General features: G+C 37.5%; 1 protein-coding gene across 3 annotated transcripts in view; it reads right to left on the bottom strand.

Moving 5' to 3' along the window:
* The window catches only part of LOC126188835 (cAMP-specific 3',5'-cyclic phosphodiesterase 4A-like), a 323,773-nt gene that overhangs the window by 255,869 nt on the left and 50,710 nt on the right, over positions 1-17,194 (bottom strand). For all 3 annotated transcript variants that reach the window (XM_049930451.1, XM_049930450.1, XM_049930449.1), the window contains exon 3: positions 1,238-1,333. In XM_049930451.1, the coding sequence (XP_049786408.1) occupies positions 1,238-1,333 (96 nt within the window). The remainder of the gene's footprint in view (positions 1-1,237; positions 1,334-17,194) is intronic.

Below are 17,194 nucleotides of genomic sequence, written 5' to 3' on the forward strand. Positions count from 1 at the left end.
CCTGACATTCCACTGTATTTGATGAGTTCCGACTTAATTTCATCCACCCCAGCCGCTTTGTTGCACTGCAACCTACTGACCATTTTCTCCACTTCCTCAAATGTGATCCTATTTCCATCATCATTCCTATCCCATTCTACCTCGAAATCTGAAACATTACTGATCGCATTTTCACCTACATTGAGCAACTCTTCAAAATATTCCCTCCATCTGCCCAAGACATCCACAGGATTCACCAGCAGTTTTCCTGACCTGTCCAAAATACTTGACATTTCCTTCTTACTACCCTTTCGAAGACTGCTAATTACACTCCAGAATGGTTTTCCAGCAGCTTGACCCAAAGTCTCCAACCTGTTTCCAAAGTCTTCCCACGATTTCTTCTTGGATGCTGCAATTATCTGTTTGGCTTTGTTTCTTTCTTCAACATAACTTTCTCTGTCTACCTGGGTTTGGTATGTAGCCATTTTTGATACGCCTTCTTTTTCCTTTTACAGGCTGCCTTGACTGTATCATTCCACCAAGCTGTTTGCTTCATCCTACTTTTACACACTACTGTTCCGTGTGTGTGTGTGTGTGTGTGTGTGTGTGTGTGTGTGTGTGTGTGTGTGTGTGTGTGTGTGTGTGCAAAAGAAGGTAAAGATTAGTGAGAAAAACTGGTTAGCTGGTTTTCCATTTATCTGTACTAATTTTGTAATTTAGGCTCTTCTCTAATTCACAAGGACAAGCACCGAGAGTAGTTGCCAATGTACTTGTTTTATCAGAAAACAATGTATTCAAGATAATGACGGTGTTTGTGATGAAAATAATGCTTTAACCTGAATTTTTTTATATCTGTTTTCTGGGATGTTCATGAAAAGGCAGATCCTTGTGTAAAGATTTCCCCACCTCCGAAAAAAAAAAGAGTTCTTAATCAAAGTAAATGAAGAAAAGTCTGAGACCTTAATACCATGTTAAGTAAAGCTACTAAACTGCTTGTCCAAAATTGAGGAGCTATTAAAAAATAAAACTGAGCCTACCAGCAAAATACACTGTTGACATAAATGATTTACAATTTTAATGATTTTCTCTTGACACTGTGTAGGACATTCTCAAAGCTACCAAGGAAAAAAGTTTTCATCTTGTCTTTGAGAAAAAAATCTCATTTCTAGAAACTTTATTTAAGTTAGGTCAGACATTATTTTGAAGTTAGGTAACTGCTATTTTACCTTTTACATCCTACTGATAATTTAATACTTACTAAATAACTTCCAGATCCTGACAACATCCAGGTTAAAGTGTTCCATTAGCCCGTACCAATGGAATAGATGAACACAAAGGACTGGAAGAGACCTCCCTAAAACAACAGAGAAAAATGAAACATATAGCAATAAACAATGTGTATGCTTTACTAAGACAAAACACACAAACACATACATACACACATATTTAATTTTATTTTTATTTATTTCATGTTTAGTAAGTAGATCCAGGTAGCAAGTCAATCGCAAGGATATGGACTGTATCAAATAGTACATAGTTTAGATGTAACTTGCATAAATACAATAAAAGATACAATGAGTAAGATATCAAATTAAATAACATACATCTAATTAAATGTATTACATTGAGGAAGGATCAGTAATATATTCAGGAAGCAAAGTTAAGTTAAATATCACAATAAATTAAGAAATACACAAATACCAAAAACCAAATTTTTGGATGTCAATCATAGTGCCCAAAAGAAAAGGTATTAAAAGTACTAGTGAAACAATTGGAAGTTTAGTAGTGGCATCCCTCTTCTCTCATGAATTTATCACCATATAAAAAGATTTCTCTATTAAGTACTCTTTCAGAATATGTTTGACTTTTAGGAATTGTTTATGAATGCATTTGATATGTGGTTATAGTGCATTAAACAGCTTAATTCTGGAGCAATAAACTCCTTTTTTAACCAAATTTAGGTATTTCAATTCAATGAGCAGATTGTTTTTAGTTCATGTGTTGTATTCATGATATTCACTGTTGTCTTTCTACAGAGATAAGCTATTACAGACAAAGGTCAATAACAAAAAAACATATACTGTTAGGATCCACATCTTTCAAAACAAGTACCTATAAGTGTGTATGTCTGTGTGTAGTGATTTTTTTTTTTTTTTTTCAGAGAGGGAGGATGTTAAAGTAAATAAATCAATGTTGTGTGAAATTCTTTGTGCCTAAGAGTTTCTTTTTATTTTTTTTATGCTTTTACTCTTTGAGGTTTTTGTTGCTATGTGTCATCTTTTTAAATATTAAAGGAAAAAGATCACTCTTCCTAAAAGTGTTGTGTTCTTGCTATAAAATTATATCCTAAGTTCACCACAACAGTTTACGGGCCCAGGTTTAAACACTTCAGGTTGTGAGAATTATAGTATTCATTCGCTAGACTATTTTTCTGTTTACTAGGATATTTGTGAGACTGCAAGACTTGTGGAATAGCAGACACAATGCTTCAGCTGAGTGGTGACAGCAGTCCTACAAACATTCACAAGTTTTCAAGTAAAGATCAGTGGCGAATACAGAAATGGCAGATTCAAATCTCTTAAAAAAAATCTCATTATTTGATTAGAGATGGTACATGTCAATGTTCGTCATTACCGGAAGGAGATGAACCATCAGACACAAATCGGCACTGGCAACGGGACAATGCTCAGGTAGCTTGCATCATTGGAACGGCAACTGCAGAGGAACCTGCTATTCATGTAAGAAAGAAGACTGACGCAAAAGACATTTGGGACACTCTTATGTCAGTATATGAACAATCTTGATTTGCAGTGGCTATATACGTTCTTCAAGTGTTTCTTAGAAACATCAAAAGATGACATCATGTGTATAACAAAACACACGTCACTATGTGTGAACATTTTCCATGACTTCTGGAGAGAACTGCACAAAATTAATCCAAATGCAACTTTTCCTCTTACGATACTCCACCATTGTATTTTCAAAACATTAGGATTCAAATATCAGTTTTACAGGCTGACACGGTATAGCTCAGCAATTTACACTATTCGTGCGATTGCTTCCTTCAGTGACTTAAATACTTTGAAAGCTGCCTATTTTGGTTATTTTCATGCACTGATGGCCTATGGAATTATATTCTGGGGAAACCAGCCAAAGGCAAACAAAATCCTCATAGCCCAAAAAAGGGTCATTGGGATTGTGTGTGGTGTCAATTACAGACATTCCTGCAGGAAACTCTTCCAAGAGCTGAGAATACTCACAACAGCATCTCAATACATTTTCTCCCTCATGTATTTCTTGTGTAAAAACCATTCCCTTTTTGAAATGAACAGCATGTATCATAACTATGACACTAGGGTAAAAAATGATGTACATCTTGAACAAAAGAATCTAAGTATGGTGCAAAAAGGAGTACACTACTCTTGCATAAAAATATTTAATGCTCTCCTTCAGGCAATAAAAATGTCAGTTACTGATCCACCTACTTTTAAAGATCAACTTAAACAGTATCTTCTAAGCAAAACCATTTACTCACTGGATGAATTTATGTATGAGAATATGTGAATTGATTTTGATTTATTGTAAGTCTGGTCAATGTAATTTGTTACTTTTTACAAAAAACAATTCTTGTAAACATTTTTTTCTATGTAATATGTTATATGTAATTCTATGTAATATATTACTCAGTGGTTCATGGTGTGAGTTCCTGTTGTCATGTCATAGTTCATGAACCACAGGCAATGTATGAGTGGCCAAGTAAGTGGTCCAGACAGTCAGGATACCAGTTACTTTGGAATAAGGCTGGGCATCTCGGACATATTCTGAGTCGTGGTCACCTTTGTGCTCAGACAGCAAAGACTACCAAATCCACCGGTTAGTCCCTCGACAGTTAGGGGTAAAACTCAATGGGACCCAGGGCAAGTAAGGCTAGCAACCTGCTTCCCTGGTACTTTAAATATGATGCTGGCAACAATCAGAGCAAAATGCCTCGGACCTTTGGAGGTGAAAAGTCCCACCTCTAACTGACAAACCACGGACTCCTAAGATATGACTCGGCAAACGAATGGTAACGAGATGGGGAGCTATTAATATAAATGGGGGCTACTCTGGGAAGAAGGTAGAGCTGGCAGAGGCTGCAAGTAAGATGGGGTTGGACGTTTTAGCTGTTAGTGACATTCAGGTAAGGGGCGAGAAAGAAGAGGAAGTGGGAGGATACAAGGTCTACCTGTCAGGAATCAAAGCAGGAATAGCACAATGGGGTGTAGGGCTTTACATCAGGAAACAAATGGAACCCAGCGTAGTTGCAATAAGGTATGTAAACGAACAACTGATGTGGATAGATTTGACAGTGTCTAGCAAGAAAATTAGGATTGTGTCAGTATATTCGCATTGTGAAGGGACAGATCAAGATAAGATGGATAGTTTTTATGATGCACTCACTCAGTGATGTAGTTGTTAGAGTAAAGGACAAGGACAGTATTCTGCTCTTGGGTGATTTTAATGCCAGGATTGGAAATCGAACAGAAGGGTATGAAATGGTTATGGGTAAATTCGGAGAGGATATGGAGGCCAACAGGAACAGGAAACAACTCTTGGATTTTTGTGCCAGTATGGGCTTAGTAATCACAAACTCCTTTTTTAAGCATAAGAACATTCACCAGTATACTTGGGAAGGCAGGGGAACCAGATCTGTCATTGACTACATAATAACAGATCAGGAATTCAGGAAGGCTGTGAGAGACACACGTGTATTCAGGGAATTCTTATTTAATCTGCAGTGAAATTGGGGTTGTGAGGCCAAAAGTGCAGGAGGTCAGGTCCATATGTAGGAGAATAAGAGTGGAGAAACTTCATGATAAGGAAATCAGGCACAAGTACATAACAGTGATCTCAGAAAGATACCAGTTAGTTGAATGTAGTCAATTACAGCCATTGGAAAAGGAATGGACAAGGTACAGGGACACAGTACTAGAAGTGGCTAAAGAACGTCTTGGAACATTAGTGTGTAAAGGTAGGAGGAAGCAAACAACTTGGAGGAGTGACACAGTCAAGGCAGCCTGTAAAACGAAAAAGAAGGCGTATCAAAAATGGCTACATACGAGAACTCAGGTAGACAGAGAAAGTTATGTTGAAGAAAGAAACAAAGCCAAACAGCATCCAAGAAGAAATCGTGGGAAGACTTTGGAAACAGGTTGGAGACTTTGGGTCAAGCTGCTGGAAAACCATTCTGGAGTGTAATTAGCAGTCTTCGAAAGGGAGGTAAGAAGGAAATGACAAGTATTTTGGACAGGTCAGGAAAACTGCTGGTGAATCCTGTTGATGCCCTGGGCAGATGGAGGGAATATTTTGAAGAGTTGCTCAGTGTAGGTGAAAATACGATCGGTAATGTTTCAGATTTCGATGTACAATGGGATAGGAATGATGATGGAAATAGGATCACATTTGAGGAAGTGGAGAAAATGATCAATAGATTGCAGTGCAATAAAGCAGCTGGGGTGGATGAAATTAAGTCGAAACTCATCAAATACAGTGGAATGTCAGGTCTTAAATGGCTACACAGGATAATTGAAATGGTGTGGAAGTCGGGACAGGTTCCATCAGACTGGACAAAAGCAGTAATCACACCAATCTTTAAACATGGGAACAGAAAAGATTGAAACAACTACAGAGGTATCTCTTTAATCAGTGTTGTGGGTAAAATCTTCTCAGGTATTGCTGAAAGGAAAGTGCGAGTAATAGTTGAGGACCAATTGGATGAAAATCAGTGTGGGTTTAGGCCTCTTAGAGGTTACCAGATCTTTAGCTTATGGCAAATAATGGAGAAGTGTTACGAGTGGAACAGGGAATTTTATCTATGCTTTATAGATCTAGAAAAGTCATATGACCGGGTGCCTAGGAGGAAGTTATTGTCTGTTCTATGAGATTATGGAATAGGAGGCAAACTTTTGCAAGCAGTTAAAGGTCTTTAAATAGATAGTCAGCAGCAGTTAGAGTTGATGGTAAATTGAGTTCATGGTTCAGAGTAGTTTCAGGGGTAAGACAAGGCTGCAACCTGTCTCCACTGTTGTTCATATTATTTATGGATCATATGTTGAAAACAATAGACTGGCTGGGTGAGATTAAGATTTGTGAACACAAAATAAGCAGTCTTGCATGTGCGGATGACTTAGTTGTGATGGCAGATTCGATTGAAAGTTTGCAAAGTAATATTTCAGAGCTAGATCAGAAATGTAAGGACTATAGTATGAAGATTATCATCTCCAAAACGAAAGTAATGTCAGTGGGAAAGAAATATAAACGGATTGAGTGCCAAATAGGAGGAACAAATTAGAACAGGTGGACGGTTTCAAGTACTTAGGATGCATATTCTCACAGGATGGCAACATAGTGAAGGAACTGGAAGTGAAGTGTAGCTAAGCTAATGCAGTGAGCACTCAGCTACGATCTACTCTCTTCTGCAAGAAGGAAGTCAGTACCAAGACTAAGTTATCTGTGCACCGTTCAATCTTTCGACCAACTTTGTTGTGTGCGAGTGAAAGCTGGGTGGATTCAGGTTACCTTATCGATAAGGTTGAGGTTACGGATATGAAAGTAGCTAGGATGATTGCAGGTACTAGTAGATGGGAACAATGGCAGGAGGATGTCCACAATGAGTAAATCAAAGAAAAAACTGGGAATGAACTCTATAGATGTAGCAGTCAGGGCGAACAGGCTTAGATGGTGGGGTCATGTTACACGCATGGGAGAAGCAAGGTTACCCAAGAGACTCATGGGTTCAGCAGTAGAGGGTAGGAGGAGTCGGGGTAGACCAAGGAGAAGATACCTGGATTCGGTTAAGAATGATTTTGAAGTAATAGGCTTAACATCAGAAGAGGCACCAATGTTAGCACTGAATAGGGGATCATGGAGGAATTTTATAAGGGGGACTCCAGACTGAACGCTGAAAGGCATAATCAGTCTTAAATGATCATGATGATATATTATTCATTGTACAACCTATTATTATAAACAAATGTCTCAATTCTAGGTAAATGACACGTTCTACACCCAAACGATTTATCGCTAATGGGTCTACAGAACATGAATGAAATAAATAAATAAATAAAGTGTTCCTGAATCCTAGCAGACAAAGCTTTTTATTGAGAATTTTCATTCAACTGAGAATTCACTGGCTACACAGGCACTGGTGCTTTTCAGGTAAAATCAAAATCAGAGGAGCAACATCAAAAACAGAAGAAATCTGCAGCAGAGGTGAGCAAGTCAAAGAAGAAAGAATGTTGTACATGTCTGTATTGCAAGAAAGCTGGCATATTATCACAAACTGCTGAAAGTGCATGGGCGCAGAAGTAATAAAAGCGAGGGCTACGAACAATAATAATTCAAGTTTCAGTTTACAAGTTAGTAGCAAACCAAATACATTTATAGCCACTAGCTTGTTTTATCATGTTAATCCTGATAGTTCAGGTTCTTGAATTTCAGACTCTGGCACAACACATCATATTTCATCAAATAAATTGCATTTCACTATGTTTGAAAAGTTTCTGATTCCACACTGTGTACAGACAGCTGACAATGAAGTTATTTTTGCACAATGGACTGGCAGTATTCATAGTGAAATCTTCATAAACAAAAGGTGGACACCTGTTTTGCTTGAAAATGTCTGGTAAGTACCTCATATCAGATATCAACTTTTCTCTGTCTGTCAAGCTGCACAATATGTATATACTGTATGTTATCACATGGCAATATATTGAAACAGTCGCAACAGGAAGACTAGTTGATCCAACATATATTATGAACATGTGAGTTTGTCCTTTGGATTCACAAGTAATGACTGACTAAGCAGCATCAGAATAACAACTACAATGTTGGCATGAGAGACCCGGTCATCATGATAAATGTCATGTACGAGATGTGCTCTGTTGTTTCAGTATATCGAGTAAGTGCCCTGATATCACATCGTTTTGTGATGGATATGTTCTTGGCAAATCCAACTGCAAATGATTTAGCCACCGCAGAGATCGTCCACAAACTGTCTACGAGCTGATCGAAGCAGACGTTAATGGACCAATGTCTGTTGACTCCATAAATTTCAAATATGATTATTCTCATTTCATTCGATATATTTCATGTGAAATAAATCTGAAGTAGCTGACAATTTGAAAACACTTTTGAAGGAGTGTGATGCTGTTGGTCATATGGTAAAAGTATTTCAGTCTGATGGTGGAGGAGAGTTTAATTGTAACATGGAAGCTGCAGTGCTGTGAGACTAGTATTAAGTTTCGCCTTACATGTCCAGACACTTCTGAGCAAAATGGTGTTGCTGAATATGCAAACTGACATGTAATTGAATTAGCGTGCTCGGTGTTAACATCCAGCAAGTTACCTATATCACTTGGGGCTCATGCATGTGACACAGTCATTTTTCTTCTCAATCATACAGGGAAGTCAAGTGTTGAAGGTAAAACACTTTCAAAGTGTGAAATGGCAAAGTGTTTAACAGTTTTTGAGATCTACGCATTTTTGGATCACAATGCAATGCTTATATGCCAAAGGAATTTCATTCCAAGTTTGATGACAAAGCTATACCTGAGCATTTCATTGGCTGCATGAATGACACAGTTGGTTACAAACTATGGATTCCATCAAACCATCACGTGATGGAATCACACAACGTTGATTTTCAAGCAGGAAAGCTATGTACTACTATAAATTCGGTTGAGTTGTAATTGAATTCCATACCTGAAGAAACAGGAGACAAAAGTGAATCTATTGTTGATCAGATTGGCACTAGTGACAAAGAATATTCGAATGAGTTACCAAATTGACGTCCAGTTTGTGAAATACAGCCCCCAGTGATGTTTAGTGACTACGAATTAGGATACAAGCCTCAGCAGTCTCAAGCAAATGCATTAGTTTACCTGACAGAAATAAATCCATAAATAGCTTGCACCAACAAACTTCAACAAAGATATGGAAAGTAGTAATTCCAATTAAAGATTTAATGCGATGAAAGATGAAATGAAGGCATTTGAAGAAAACGATATCCAGGACTTGGCAGAACTGCATAACGGAGAACGAGTTATCTATGATCAATTGGTACTTTGTATTAAATATAGACCTGATGGACTGATTGATCAATACTGTGCTCAACTGGTTGCACGTGGTACTTTTAAATGTGCCGGACTTGATTATGGTGAAGCTTTGAGCCCAGCTGCTTGTTATGATGCTACTTCTGCTGTAATAGCAATTGCAGTAGACTAAAATTTGAAACTTGGTCAATTCAACATTAGATCTGCATTTTTTTATGGTGACTTGAATACAGAAATATACATGACTCAACCAGGAGGTTTCAATGATGGGTCAGGTCGTGTTTGTCACCTCAAGAAATCATTGTATGGATTTATGCAATCACCTTGTTGCTGGAATAATAAGTTTCACTCATTCATGAAAAAAATGGCTTTACTAATTCTATAGCACATGCTTGCATTTACATTCAACAAAGCAAACTAGAAAAACTGCTGATTGCTATTTGTGTTGATGATGGACTTATTGAAGGGACAACTCAAAATACAGTGAACTCATTTTTAGATACGTTAAAGGCAGAATAAAAAATAACTGTGGAATCTTTAGACTTAATTTAGACACATAAACAGTGCAAGGGGAGTCTGGCTTGTTTATTTCACAGCAAGCATACACAGAGAAGATTCTACATCCTTTTAACATGGCTGATTCAAAATCATTAAAAACACCCTTTGATAACGAACAATTTGACAATGAATATAGCAATACTGTTGACAGCAACATTCCTTACTGTTTGGCTGTGCGATCATTAATGTACCTGGCACTTTCTGCTACTCCACACATCACTTATACTGTTTCAAAAGTTGCTCGGCCTATGACTAAACCCACTTCTTCTGATTGGAACACTGTAAAATTTCTTTTCAGAAATGTTCGTGGTACTTCAGACTTTGGTCTATTCTATACATCATCTGGCAGTGGACTATGTGCCTATCCTGTTGCTGGCAACACTAAGTTTTGTTTCAATGATTGGCGATATGGCTATATCATGGACATCTCAAGTGCATAAATCTGCTGCACTATCCATCACTGAAGCAGAGTTCATTGCTGCAACTGAAGGAGCCAAGGAATTTGTGTGGCATAACCAACAGCTGTTGAAGATCAGTGGAAAAAGAAACACATCCATATTGTTCACTGACAATACAAGTACCATTAAATTAGTGAAAAATCCAAATGTCAAAAAACATTCTAATCACATCGAAGTACGATATTAGTTTCTGCGGGAACTCTATCAGAATAGGGACACCGACGTGGTACATGACTGTTCTAAAAATCAACTTAGTGACATGTTTACAGAGCTTTTACAATCAAACAAATTTAAAGCAATGTGTACCAAGATAGAACTTTGTAACTAATGTGTTTTGACCTTTTTAAGATGTTCTAGATACCACAGTTTGATTTAGTGAAATTCTTTGCTCCTAGGAGTTTCTTTTTTTCATGCTTTTACTCTATGAAGTTTCTGTTGCTACATGTCATCTTTTTAAATATTAAAGGAAGAAGATCATCGCTCCTAAATGTGTTGTATTCTTGCTACAAAATTATATCCTACATTCACCACAACAGTGGTTCCCCTAGATTATAATAGCTTAGGACATTAATGAACGAATGTCATCTAAGTTGAAAGCCTTACTGGTATCTAATTCAGCCACAGAAGCAATAATCTGTAGTTCAAATTTTGTTGACCTATGATGAATAATGTGAGTAGACCAATTGCATTTGCTGTCTATATATGCATTTTTTATCCTCCGCGTTCTGTATTGGTTGATCTCTACACTTCATGCTAATTTTTTTCAAAGATTTCTTTGTGGTTTTATCTGCACTGAGTGAGAGATCATTTGAAGAAAACCAATTCAAAATTTCAGTAAAAACTTTGTTCATAATTTGTTCGAGATCATTGCCTGACAATTCATCAGTTATAATTGCAGTTTCAAATGCAAAAAGGGTAAATTTACCAGCTATACCAGAACAGTGAGAGTGCTCATTAATTTAAGTAAGAAACGGCATTGAACCTAAAACAGGGCCTTGTGGCACATCACAATTCAAAGTCTCCCACTCAGATAAGGCATCATCTACAAAAAGGTTGAGGTTACTATAGTCTTCCTTGTCATTAAAGATGACATCAATTGCGAGGGTCTCAGTGTATTTCCCGGGGGCAACCTGACATTATTTCTATCTCTGATGACCCTGCATCCAAGAAAATATGCTCATCCTCACTATCAGGAAATCCACAATCTGGTCACAAATTTTGTTTGATAACCCATATGATCATACTTTTGTTAAGAAATGTTAGTGTAGTACTGAGTTAAGTGCTTATCAGACGTCAAAAAGTAATGCATGCATGTGAAAGCAATGATGCATAGTTTACACGACATTATTTGTGAAAAGTATGATTTTCATTTCGAATGACCAATGTTTTCATAATCTGGACTTGTTGTCATAGAAAGGGTTATTCTATTCTAAGTACCTAATTATATCAGAGTTCAGAGAATGTTGTAACATTCTAGAACAGATGGATATCAATTAAATTGGACATAGTTTTTAAGGTGCATATTTGCTGTCCTTCTTGTAGATGGTTGTAACCTGTGCTTTCTTCCAACTAATGAGTTAGTTTTTTGTTTGTTTGTTTGTTTGTTTGTGGAGTCTACGATGTTTTGTGACTTAGTGTGAGGTAACTCCAAGCAGAGCCGACTAACCAGAGGTAGACCAATCTGATGAGCACATTAGGCTACACTTCAATGAAAACATTACAACCTGTAACATCTGCAACCTGCCCCCTCTCTAATCCACCTTCTTTGAACTACGTATTTAGTATCTGGCAGTGATTCAGACTCCCCATCCGGCCCAAATATTGATAAGGAGAACACTTTGCAGATACTTGGGCAACATATTCCAGCATGGGTTGCTAACATGCAAAGTGCTGCCACTGCCACCAGCATGTCACATGTGGCTGAACACTGGTGAAATTATGCCAAAATATCGCGTCCTGACTCTTGCTCATCTTTGAAGCCTTAGCTGATGAGCCTATGCAAGAATCGGTCTTACAAATGTTTTGTAAGCATTTTCATTCTGTGAGGAGTCTTCCAGTGAATTACAGCCTGGCATCTACTTTTCCTACAATTAGTTCTTTGTAGTCAGTCCCCTTTAGATCACTCTGGATAGTCACTTCTACATATTTTATGGTTATTAGAGTTTCGAGTGATGTAATGCTGATAGTATTAGCAAAAAGCAGTGGTTCTCTTCTCCTAGCCTACAAACAATATATTACATTTATTTACATTCAGGGTCAACTGCCAGTCCCTGACCCCAATCATTGATCCTCTACAGGTCTTCTTGCATTTCACTACAATCTACAGGCATGGCATGCCTCCTCTAGGCAAACACAGCATTTGCAAACTGGCTCCAGAAACGCAGCTATATTGAATGCATTCCATAAGACAAAGAATACTGCATCAACCTCAGCAAATTTGTCTAGAGTGGTCTGGATTTCATGGAACAACCAATAGAGAAGAGTTTTGCAAATCTCTGTTTACAGAGTCCATGTTGATTCTTTTGTAGAGGAGACTTTCATTCTCCAGAAACTTCAAAATGTGTGAGCATAAAATGTATGGTGCAAAAAATACAGTGATGACAAATGAGCAGATTTGAGACATGAAATAGTGAAGACAGCAAACAAATGCAATAGAAAATGCCTATGAGTAGAATTTAATTGGCAAAAGCATAAATTATAGAAACATAGCAAATGAAACAGACAAAAAGGACAGATGGAAACTAAAGAGCAACAGTGGCCAGATGAGAAGTGCATGGGTGCATAAGCAAGTTTGACTACAGGAAATACGATGAAGCATACAAGAAAATTAAAGAGACCTTTGGAGAAAGCAGAAATGCCTTTTTGAAGAGGGAGAGTTCAGACAGCAAGCCCATACTAAACAATGAAGAGAAAGGTGAAGGTGGAAGGAATATATAGAAGAGCTATAAAAGAGAAATGAATATGGAGGCAATATCATAGAAGGGAAAGAAGAAGTAGATGGAGATGGGAGATTACTGTGAGAAGAATTTGATAAATCCCTGAAAGATTAGAGGCTAAACAAGGTTCCTGGAGTAGACTACATTCCTGCAGAGTTATTGAGTTCCATGGGAAAGCCAGCCATGAAAATAACTCCAATTCCAAAAAAGTAAGTTGCTCACAGGGGGTGATTATTACCAACCATCAGTTTAATTAGCCACAGTTGCAAAATACTAACATGAATTATTTACACAAGAAAGGGGAAACTGGCAGAAGCTAACCTCAGGGAAGATCAGTTTGGGTTCTGGAGAAAGACAGGAACATATGAGGCAACACTGGCTCTACTACTTATGTTACAAAGTACCTCAAGGAAAGGCAAACCTACATTTATAGCATTTAGAGAAAGCTTCTAATAGTTCTGACCAAAATACACTATTTGAAACTCTGGATGTATCAGCAATAAAATACAAGGTGCATAATGTGTTTTACAACTTGTACAGAAACAAGACTGCTGTTATGAGTCAAAGGACATAAAAAGGAAGCCATAGTCAGGAGGAGTGAGACAAGAGCTACAGCCAATCCCCAGGATTATTCATTCTGTACATTGAGCAAGCTGTGAAGGAAACCAAAAATACATTTGGAAAGGGAATAAAGTTTAGGGAGACGAAAAATGAACTATGCCAATGATATATACAGCAAAGGACTTAATGGATAGTATCTTGAAAAAAAGTATTACAAAACATTAACAGAAGTGAAACCAGAGTAATGGAACATAATTTGATTAAATCAGGCAATGCTGAGTGAACTAGAGTAGGAAAAGAGACAACAACATAGATGAGTATTAATATATAGGCAGAAAAATAACTGACGATGGACAATTTAGAGAGGATATAAAATGCAGACTCACTATAGCAAGGAAAGCATTTATGAAAAAGAGGTATTTGTTAACATCTAATATAAACTTAAGTGTTAGAAAGTCTTTTTGAACATATTTATGTGGAGTTTAATCTTTTATGGAAGTGAAATGTGGACAACAAGCAGTTCAGACAAGAAGAGAATAAAAGCTTTTTAAGTGTTGTAGTTCAGAAGACTGCGAAGATTAGATGGGTCAGTCACATCCTAATGAGGTTGTACTGAATCGAACAGGGGAGAAAACAAGTTTATGTCACAACTTGACTAAAATAAGGGGTTGGTTGACAGGACATTCTGAGCAATCAAGGAATTGTCAATTTGATGTTGGAGGGAAGTCCATGTGTGTGCATGTGTGCCGGGTGTGTGGAGGAGGAGGGGGGAGGGAAAAATTTTAGGGTGAAAACTGTAGGGTAAAAACTGTAGAGGGAGGTGAGGGACGAATAAAGTAAGCAGGTTTAAATGGACATATGTTGCAGTAGTTACTCATATAGATGAAGAGTTGCACAGGATGGACTAGTATGAAGAGCTGAATCCAATCAATCTTCCAACTGAAACCTACCACAACAACAACAACAACAACATTCTTCAAGAATATGGATTTGGCACCCCCCTGCATTATTCAGGAACACACATTTTCAATAACTTGCCAGCAGCCATAAAAAGCTTAACAACCAATGAAATTCAGTTTAAGAAAAGCCTAAAGGATTTATTGGTGGCCAACTCCTTCTACTCCATTGATGAATTTCTTAGTGAAACCAACTGATTTGTATATAAGTACAACATAACTTCTGCACAATTTCAGTGCAGTAAAGTGTTCATTGAAAATGTGTGTGTGTGTGTGTGTGTGTGTGTGTGTGTGTGTGTGTGTGTGTGTGTGTGTCTGTGTCTGTGTGTGTAAGTATAATCTAACTTCTGCACCATTTCAGTGCAGTAATGTGTTCATTGTAAATAAGTATTACAGTAGTTGTATTACATGTTTATTACCCTATAAATAAATAAAAAACTTTTTATTTTAAATTCAGTGCATTAGTATTTGTAAAATGACTCTTAGTGTTCATTAAAAAATGACGATCATTCCACTTGGGACCTGTGGAATGGTACATTAGCTTACTTGTTTTAGTTGTAAATATTTGTCGTGTATTATTGTTTTTCTGACATGTTCCACATCCTGGAGGGCCTCCTCACTACGGATCAATTGGAATGAAAGTAAATCTAATCTAATCTAATCTAAACCTCCAATTGCCACCCAGTGCAGATGCCCAAGTTATGGTTCTCCAGATCAGTTGACGAAATTTTATTTTCGAATTCATTTAACATTTCACACTCTACTCTCCTTACATTCATTCTGGCTCAGGGGTGACGCATGCTAGTAACTAGTGTAATCACAGATTACATTTACAGATAAGACATTGTTCTACATTTAAACATTCTTGGTTCACATTTTTAATCTACAATTTCAGTTGCGGGCATACTTATAAAACGCACCGTTAACCCGGGAGCATTTAAGACATCAACGGCTGTCATGTGTTTGAGGAAACGGCAAGAAAAGGGCCATATTATTCGTACATCTGTATGGACACAAATTAAATTTGGTCGCACAAGGATAGATATTAGTTTGAACTATGCCTTCATATCAAATGTTCAGTAGCGAAATGAACAAGTGAAGAAAAATACACACATTGTGAGCTGTTTAACAGATGTCACATTTTTATAGCTGCTCAAGAACACCCTTTCACGGGGCACGATGAAACAGAGAACACTGATACGGCACAAAAAGACGAATGTTTGTCAAATAACTTGCAGACTTCAAATGTTTTTCGAAGTATCTCAAGTGACATTCAAAATGACCTCATCGATTACATTGCTAAAGTCATTCGTACACAAATGTCGAAGGACTGAAAGAAATGCCATTTGTTACGGTTATTATAAATGAAACGGCAGATGTTTCAAGCCAGTCTCGACTTTCAGTTGTTTCGCGGTATGTGTTGTTCACTGGTGAGGTGTGTGTGAGATTTTTGGGATTTGTCGATATCAGTGATATCGGAAGTGCTGCTAGCTTAACGGAGCATCTGTTTAACGGCATAAGTGAATCTGATTGTGTAGAAAACCTGTAGCTTACGCATACGATGGTTGTGCCATCGTGGCTACGCACCACAGAGGGGTATAAAAATTTGTGAGGCCAATCCCCTCTCACTCTCTTCGTACACTGCTATGCTCATAAACAGAATGTAGTATTGAAACAGTCCGCTGAACATATACGGAAGTGAAAAACATTTTTTCTGACAATTTCTGGTTTTGCCTCAATTTTTCTCGAAACTGTCTAAAAGATCCAGCGCTTTGGATGAATTGGTCAAACGACATTTTCCTTCAGTATACAACACGTGATGGTTATATAACAGCAGATTAATTGAGCTATTGACGATCTATAAAACTAAGCTTGAAGAGCTTTTGAAGTCTATGAAAGATGATCCTAATGCGTGGGAGGGCAAACACGAGCGTGTGCCGAAAGCTTTTACCTGACGCTTAGGCAATTTAGTTTCAGTTGTTTGTTTAATGTTTTTTTCATGAAGATGTTGCAAGTCAGCAGCAGTTTTCAAAATACTACAAACTTAACTTTTTGATGTCGACTATTATTGGAAGAAAGTTGGCCAGTGTAAGACGGATTTACGGGAACCTCGCGGTAAATTTGAAAAAGTGTGCTGTAAAATCGATGAATCGATTGTGAGCCTCCAAGAAAGAAGCAATGGGATGGCGTGACAGAGAGAGAAACATTGTACAATGCTTTATTTTGTGAAATCGTTGATAGTGACAGGTATGCTGGCTTGGATAATTTGGAGTTTCTTTCAATTGTGAATTATAAAAAGTATAGCCAATATATAGATAACTTCGCTGAGGCTGCATTTAAATCCTTAAAGTTGTCCTACGGTGAACATTCTGATATTTCTCAACTAAGGATTGAACTATCTGTGAACTATTCTTCAGACGAATTCCGCAACCAGCCAATATTTAGACAAAGTCAATATCTCACCACCTGTGGTCTCAGTGGACCAGTACCTGAAGCATCGCATCAGAACAAAAGAAATTAATTTTAACTGTTCCTGCAACTAATACTTCAGCAGAAAGATCATTTTCTGCGTTGATGAGAATCAAAACTTAACTTAGAAATACACAGTCGTAAACGCGACTTTCTCACGCTGCTTTGTTGTTGACTGAAAAACC

This window comes from Schistocerca cancellata, chromosome 5 (assembly GCF_023864275.1).
Source record: "Schistocerca cancellata isolate TAMUIC-IGC-003103 chromosome 5, iqSchCanc2.1, whole genome shotgun sequence".
Lineage (NCBI taxonomy): Eukaryota > Metazoa > Arthropoda > Insecta > Orthoptera > Acrididae > Schistocerca > Schistocerca cancellata.